Here is an 8,826-nt window from a genome sequence, read left to right as displayed (position 1 = left end):
TATTATTAACAGATTTAACATGTTTTTAAACATTTGTCAAATATATTTGTTACCTATCCGGCGCAATTAATATGAACATGTGTACATCATATTATACTGCTAAGACGTGCTATTGTAATATACTATTTGTTATACAAGTTTAGGTATAGACGTTTCTAAATCAATCTGTTCATGTATGACAAAATAGAGTAATAAGACAAAATATGATACAGTTTTTATCATCTACAGTTTTTATCATGTATTAATGATCACTTAAATGTAAGGAAATCTTATAGAATAAGAGATCCTGTCAAGGATAGTGGTAAATAATGTTTTGTTGTAATTATCCCTTACCACCGAAAGCAAAAGAAAAGAGATTAAATCACAAGTTTTACAATATTTATAGCCACGGTTGAGTGGCAACTAATCCTTTGTGTGTAAAACTGCTCCTGGATTTAGGACAGGTATCTGTAATTGCACATCAATGTTCATGTTTGTATACTTCTCAAAATCATTTAGGCTGCACACAATCACTGGTTTTACTGCTTATATTGTAAATAACTATAGTTTTCAGGTCTGCTGGGTTATTGCGTTATCACAGTATTTATGAATGAATATTGTGTTTTCCTGATCTAAAAAAAGCACACAAAAACACATGTTCTGCTCATGATTTCTATTTTTGAGGCCATGGTAGGTTCAGCCATTCGTCATATTGCTTGTATAAGACTCTGTGTATGTTGCCATCTCGTTTTTTATAAAAGATTTTTCCGCTTCTACTCCAGACTGACTCTACAGTGTCTCTTTTCTTTAATCGCACAGAGTTGAAGACATCTTGGTTTAATGGGGTAAGGTGTTCACTAGGGTATATTTTACCCTGTTTTAACTGCCTGCTCATTTTCATGATCTGGATCGTTTTGTCTCTTGCTACGAATTTTATTACTACCGGTCTGCATTTTCCATTTTCAAAACGCCATAGCCTATGACCATAATCAATATCAGTTTTGCTTAGTTGGATACCAGTGTGCTTTTTAACAACGTCTGCCACAAGCTTCATAGTGTTTTCTGGTGTTTCAGTTTTATCCATATCTTGCAATCCATGAAAGACCACGTTGTTAATTCTGGTATATTGTTCTAGCTTATTTAATGCTTCTTTGTTTTCATACTTTTCTTTAATCAAAGTTTCCCTGTTCATCACTTTTTCTGCGTTTAACTCAGTATTCAATTTGTCTATCTCTTTCTTTAAATTCTCATTCTCGCTTTCTCTATCAAACAGCTTTGATTCCAATAACTCGATTCTATGGAGAAGACTGTTTTTCATTTGCCCAACAATTTTTTCAATCATGTTTTCAAGACAGCTGTCATCTTTCATTAAAACATTTGAGAGTTTACTATTTATTTCACTTAGCTGTCTAGAAATTTCTTTGATGCTGATGTTATCTTTATTTACATTGCTTTCTGTTTCTTGTTTTGTATTTTTCACATGTTTAGGCTTCTTTTTGGACTGTTTTTTGCTTTCGTCCTTTGATGAATTCATGCTGCTGTCTTGTTCACTTACGCTGCTTATATATTTACGTTTATTGTCTTTTTCCTCACTTTTTTCATCACATTCGCTCTCAGATACTTCTGAAACTTCAAGTAGTTCTGAGGTCATATCTTTAATAATGTCTTTGTTTTGTGGAGAATTTGATGCCATACTTTTTTGAACAGTATACTTTGGAATGTTTTAAAAATAAGTTTTAATCTTTTCTTTTGAAGCTAATTATGTATTTTTCAAACCTTTTTTGTTTTCATGTCCAGTATTCCATTCTAAACTTTAGCACAAGTCATTTTCTGTAACTAATTCCCAACTCTGAGGCTAGAAACTTTTAAAACATTTGTAATTTTTGTTCTCCAGAAGAAACACAACATGCCCATTCAAGGGAGAGCAGGCGTTTTTTTAATAATTAAAAATTATTCTTTGTTACATAACAGTTACTGTCAAACCATTTGGGAGACTGTTTTTTATTTTCATTATTAAAATGCTCATTTCGGTTAATAGTTTTGCCAAATACTTTGACCGCATTGTTATATATGTGATCTGTGATACATTTTATTTCGTCATTTATATTTGCGTGATTGTTGATTATATATAAAGAAATATAGAGAAATATCAGTGAATTAAAACTGATAATTTCACTGTTTCAAACAGTGAAAATTATCGGTGAAAATTATCGATAATTTTCACTGTTTACTGTGAAATGACGTCAATTTTTTACGAAATGACGTCATTATTCCATCGAATTTTTTAGTGAAACTCTTTAACAATGTATATTACTGTAAAAAAGCATAAAATAAAAAGAAAATGTGTTGAATTTGGTGGAAAATCGATTTTAATTCACTCGTGATCATAGAACAAATATATTTTCTATGATCATTCGTGAATTAAAATCGATAATCCACCGAATCCAACACGTATCCTCTATTTCTTAGATACTAGTTTGAATTTTATATCCATTTGGTTTTAGTATAATGCTAAATATTCAAAAAGAATTTATTCCTGTGTATAATATTTTCAAGATGGCTGAAACACTCCCAGTATGTATATTATGTAAATAATTTATAATGTGTTTTGACACTGTTTGTTTAGTATATGGAATACTTTATGATATGGGTTGACACTGTTTGTGTAGTATATAAAATAATTTATGATGTGTTTGACACTGTTTATGTAGTATATGAAAGAAGTTGTTATGTGTTTTGAGAGTCTTTGTGTATTAAATGAAACAATATATGAAATGGTTTGACATTTTATATGTAGTACATGCAATTATTTATATTGTGTTTTGACAGTCTATCTGTAGTATATGAAAGAAATATGATATGCTTTGACAGTTTCTGCTTAATAAATGAAACTATATTTGATATGTGTTGACACTGTTGGTGTAGTATATGAATTTTCGACAGTCTTTGTTTATTATATGAAAAATGTATGGTGTGTATAGACACTCATTGTTTTATTTGAAATATTTTATAACATGATTTACAATTCTCTGTGAAGTATTTGAAATAATGTAAACGGTGTGGAGGGGAATGCCTTAGAGCCCAGCTCCCCTCCACTACACACACCCGATGATTACGACAATATATGTGTATTTAAAATAATATCAAAGGAATATGTTTTTGTCAGGTTTTTGTGATTTATTTATAAGAAAACACAAAGTCTGCAAACCTACATAACTATACAAATAACTATTCTTTCATGACATATTTCTTCATTCTCTAGTCAACTTTATATTACTTTCACAAAACCATCAATCTTCATAGTTTCGAATTGAAAAAACAACAACATAAAATGGCGAAGTTGAAATAATTGCGGGTTTATAACTCTTGTTTTAGAAAATGAAACCAATTCAAATGTAAATGGAACTTAATGTCTAGGTTATACATTGCATTTTGCATTTGGTTAAAAGATACAAATCATGGTCTCATAAGTACCTGTAAACTATTCTTTGAAGTTATACAAAACACACATTAATCAAACATTTATAAAAGTTCGTGGGAATTGGTTCAATACCTTTGAAATACGTATTTACCTTCGTAGCCACATGTATTTGTGTTTTTTGTATCATACTGCAAATGTGCAATGCATGTTGACAAATAACATGTATTCACAAAAACGTTTTACTTAACGGTACAATAAAATTGTAAATATTAGCTCCATCAATGTTGCTGTAAATATCTCGTCTATTTATGCCCAAACAATATTTCATTTGCTTCCACTAACAAGGTAGGGTAGGTGTGTACGCTAAACTATGTTTTCCTTTCACTATTTTAAACTTTTTTTAATATACCATGATCTGCATAAATCTACCAAATCTTAATTTTCATTTTTTTAAGTTTTTCTAATTTATTTAAAGCTGATTCAGCTTATATTTATATAATATAGCAAAAAGGATTCCACATCAAAAGTTATTTTACTAGTGCAATTTTCATTATATATTAATTCTTGACAGAGTGGCATTGTTGAATCATGCTTATGTACACATGACATGATTAAAAAGCACCTCATTTATACGGCTGTAATGCTCTTTGTTATAAATTGGCGCTTACATTTGTAAAAGTTGCCGTTAAAGAATTTGCATATTTATAAATTATACAATATAACGAATCAGCTATTTTACTAATTAAAGCAGATTTGTGACATGTTAACTAATTTGCTATGGTGGCATTCGTTAAAACAAGTTCATGATATTATATTGCTTATTAAATGTCGAGAACGCAAAATGAAGCCCACAAAACGTATTTAAATGTACATATTTTAGTAATACTGAATCGCATATAATTCCGAAAGCGTGTGACGTTTATTTCGACAGATTGCAAACCAGTAAGAGCTAACGGCACAAAGCGGACGTCAAACTTAACAAATTAATTTAAGAAATTAACGTTTTAAGTACATTGCCATGAATAAGCGACACAGATTAAAATAAAATCTAGTAGAATTGTCGACCAACATGATAGAATTGTCGACCAACATGACTTACTTTTGAAAATTAGTTTTCAAAGGTATCTTTGAATGTCCAATTAAAGGAGATGGGTGTTCAAATTAACGGCGTCGTTAATAACTACTGATGACAAAACCACAAACTACAATTTCATACTTTCACATGCTTCTTATCAAATAGGGCTTTTGATATTAACGATTATCCCGCTGTCATGCAAATGCGTTCAAATAAACGATTGTATACGTGTAAAATACTTTCTTTCTTAAGTGAAAGAGGTAGCCAGTGTACAAGCAGACTAACTACAAAGGGCAATAATTATGTGTAAATACTTTTCACAAAATATATTTCCTAAAACATGTATTTTGTTTGTTTTGTCATCTGAAGCTACTTATTTCAAATTTTATGCGACCATCAAAGCTCTGAGGAAACTTATTTAACAAGCCGTGATGTAATTGTTGTGTGCGTGCGTGCGTGTGTGTGTGTGTGTATTGAAAACAGTCAACACGCGCACTACTCTGACGTCATTGTGTTAATTATCATGACGCAATGGTGTTTATCGTAGTTTTCAGCCCATTCATATTTAAAATAGCTCGAAGGAAACTGAACCTATTATGTAAACCAGAACAGAACAGAACAACTATTTATTTTCACCCAAGTATACAAGGTATTATGTAAACCAGTAAGTGTCGTAAATACATATGGGCCGTGCTCTGTAAAAAAGGGGTTTAATGCATGGTGTACGGTGTACATTTCAGGAACGGCAATTAACCCTTTACCACTAAGATACGTATTTTGACGCATGTGTAGTCGCTTAGAAAGTTAAATTTAATTAAAGGCCTTTCTTACTAAATTCAAGTTTAAAGGCGTCATTTTCAACCCATAGATACTGATGAGCAGCAAAGAGCATACAATCTGAACAGACTGCAAGTTACTCGCACATATACAAAAGCACTCGTTGTAGCGATGTTTAACATTTAACTGCAAAAATACTTAGTTTTTGTGTGAAGGCGATTTAAACAAACGTGAGCATTCCGAAACGTGTATTTACACATTCAAATGGTGCATATATGAATAACTTTACTGGCGCATATATGAAATAATTTCAAAAGTGTATTCAAATCGTTAAATGTTTAACTCTGTGTGTCTGTGTTTCTTTTAATTGTGTGCCATTAGTTATATAAATCTTTGCCATTTCTTGTCCTACTTATTATTAAAAATAAGCAATTAAAACGAGAAATTAAAAGAAACAATACTAATTTGATTATATAAATATTTTCCAAGTATGACATACGGTTTAACCCATAGAATTGGAAACATTCGTCACACATGTTAATAGTGGCGTTCAACTAGAAACGCGGATGAGTTCCGAATAGGAATCCGTTCGCATTTCCAACCGCCGCGCAGAAATTTGACTGAACCAAGCACAGCTTGATCAAATCCATGCATTTATAACGAAACAAGTGGTGATAGCCGAGCCACGTGGTAAATGATTTTCTTGTTGCTATTTGAACTAATTTTTAATTAAGATATTTTTTTTATTGTGAACCTATATTGATAAATTATTTTGAATATATAAAAGAAAATGATACTTTTTTCGTGATATAATATTTAAGCACATAAAAACCCTTCCAGATATGGAAGGATTTTCTTTAGATGGCAGAGTTTGCATGTGAGAGCATGGAACGACAACTCTGCATGGAGATTTTCGCTGGAGAACATATTTTGCTAGACACATTCGCACCAATTGATATCATACAGCTTTTTTTAAAGACTTTCACAATCTAACGAATCATGAACCATACATTTTTGCAAATAAGTTTATACCTTTATAAATACAATAAAAGTGAATCTCGATTCAGTTTAGTTCTTGAATAAAGAATCGAAATAATGCACAGATACTTCATAAATTATATACACACTACACACACATACCATATTTACAATTGAAACAACAGTTCTCCTATATACTTGTTTAATTTATGAATTAATCTCTAATGAAGTAAAAATACGCTAATTAAATTTTTATTAAAACATTTCTTTCTTCTTTTTAAAAACTTAACAAGCATGTATTTAAGTTACCATTGCATACATTTATATAAATTATCATTATCGTCGTCACTGTTTTCAAGATCATCATTTCATCATTATTTTAACATAACAATAACATGATTATTATGACAATGATCATAATCATGCATATCATCGAAGGCATTCTCGTCAGCCACAACTAACAACAGTTACAATAGCCGATCCCTCACTCTAAATAACCGGCTATCCAAGCGCGGCCGCTGCCGCTTGCATCCTCGCCATGGCTTGGCGCTGCTGCATCCTGTCTCCCAGGGTGTCGGAAATCTGGTCTGCGGTTATGCCCATGAGGGACATAGCATACGCTTCCTGTGCGATGTCCATCGGAACCGGTCCGGGTAGGCCGTTCATAAGATCCGAGACGTAAGCAGCCGTCATGCCTTCAATAGACAATTATAGAGAATAATTAGTTAGTGTCATTTTGTACTTTGATTTATCGGACGAGTGGAAGAAAGGTTTATGCGATCAGGCTCGGCTAGCCGTGTTAGCCGTTCTTCAACTCGTCGGATAAATTCAAGTTCACAATGACCAAATCATAGTTATGTCTATTTACGGTACATTTATTTGAAATGCAAACATTCGATTCATTTATATATATCAAAATTTAAGAACAAATGATCAAAAAGTGAACGGCACAAAAGTAGTCCGCTACAAAGCCCAAGTTTAACGACACCTAGAGTTTCCTTCATTGAATCATCCAGCTGTTTGATGAATTAAACTTTGCATACCAGAGCCAGTTTTGTTTTATTTGTTAAAGGTGTGAGTGGGGATAAGGTGGGTCTTAACTATGCCATATTTTTAAGTCCAAATATTATCCCAGACTCCGTTTTATTACATTGCACGGCTATTAAAAATTAATATGCATTTTGAAAAAATAAAACCGATTACCGGTAAAACCGTATCGCTAGGATTATTAAATGTCAGTCATCATAATAGTTTCTGATATTTTTTTTTCGTGCCCTTAATTTTAGCAACATATTTATGGAAACTTTGTATTATTTGCGATTACAAATGCATTCTAGTTTAAGTTTGTTATAACATCCATTAATAGAAAAGCCCAATGATGATCCGGTATGTCTCAACAAGGATCGAACCACCGCGCGCTTACCTGGTACAATCGGACGTCCGACTCCCATAGGGTTAAGTCCGGCTGCTCCCCCGACTCCCGGCGCTCCAGCCGCCCCAGACGGATCTATTCCTGCCCCTGCCCCCGCTGGTCCGTGCATATCAAATCCAGCGCCTCCCGGGTCCGCTCCCATTCCAGACGGTTCTAAACCCGCGCCTCCCGCTGTTGCTCCGTGCATATCCATTCCCCTCCTCGCTGCGCCTCCCTGGTTGCCTCTTCGGGGGTGCGCGCCATGTTGTCCTTTACCAATAAGAACTTTGAGCTTATCAAATACGATTGCGTATACTCAAATATTCAAGAGGAATATAAAGTTTAGTACTTGTATTTTTAATAAACAAAACAACCCTATCAGTAATGATCAAGACTACGAATATTTAAAATTTCATTCATAGATATTGTGTTCACTTTAATGAAATATACGTTTTTGCATCATTTAAAATTAACTTACTTAACCGTTGTCCGTCGACCAGGATCGCGAAAACACAAGACAACAGTATCCCTCTTTGTAAACAATTCATTTTAGTATTATTCTTTGGGCCAGTGTTATAGATTTATTTAAAAAAAACGTTGTTTTAGCTGGTAATTTTCATTCAATCGATGAATTCTATATTGAACTATTATTTCGATAAATTATCTTGATAAACTACGAAAACTGATGCTAAACACGTGAAAAAAAAACGACGTTTGCTTCACGTTAATTCGTCGTTCGATGTTTTATATCCAAAATTGTTCCGGTTTTTAGGCGCATACATTACTAAGTATTTCTACGCTACCATTAAAGTCATGATACCTTGTCAACGGAAGCAAACATAAAAGCCGTAAATTCTGACGTGACGTTGACAGATTTTAAACCGCTTACTTACAGGAGACGTGTTGTGAGCAGAAGATTAAACCCACATTGTGAAGCGTTTGCAAATTGCTGAAACGCCGTTTTTTTTAACAAATAATAGTTTAACATCGATGAAAACAGGATCACAGCTTTTCACAGACATTTCACATAGGATGTAATTCTTGACTTACCACGGCTTTATTGTTGTACACTATGTATCACGTTACATTGAGAAATCGTCCTATAGATTAGGTTGTTAAACATATTAGAATATTATTTTCAACATTATATAATATGTTCGTCGTCCACAATTTTTGTCGCATAGA

At 32.8% G+C, this 8,826-nt stretch overlaps 1 protein-coding gene across 1 annotated transcript; it reads right to left on the bottom strand.

The window, feature by feature from the left end:
- Nucleotides 1–6,392: 6,392 nt before the first annotated feature.
- Nucleotides 6,393–8,329, bottom strand: LOC127870508 (glycine-rich protein 1-like). The gene is made up of 3 exons (XM_052413100.1): nt 8,120–8,329; nt 7,654–7,911; nt 6,393–6,925 (listed from the first exon to the last, which is right to left on the bottom strand). Exons 1-3 carry the CDS (start codon nt 8,187–8,189, stop codon nt 6,732–6,734), a joined length of 522 nt encoding a protein of 173 aa, XP_052269060.1. The 5' UTR covers nt 8,190–8,329; the 3' UTR covers nt 6,393–6,731.
- Nucleotides 8,330–8,826: the final 497 nt, after the last annotated feature.

This window comes from Dreissena polymorpha, chromosome 2 (assembly GCF_020536995.1).
Source record: "Dreissena polymorpha isolate Duluth1 chromosome 2, UMN_Dpol_1.0, whole genome shotgun sequence".
NCBI lineage: Eukaryota > Metazoa > Mollusca > Bivalvia > Myida > Dreissenidae > Dreissena > Dreissena polymorpha.
Note: the sequence above shows the minus strand (reverse complement) of the source record. Positions and strands in the feature narration are given on the sequence as shown.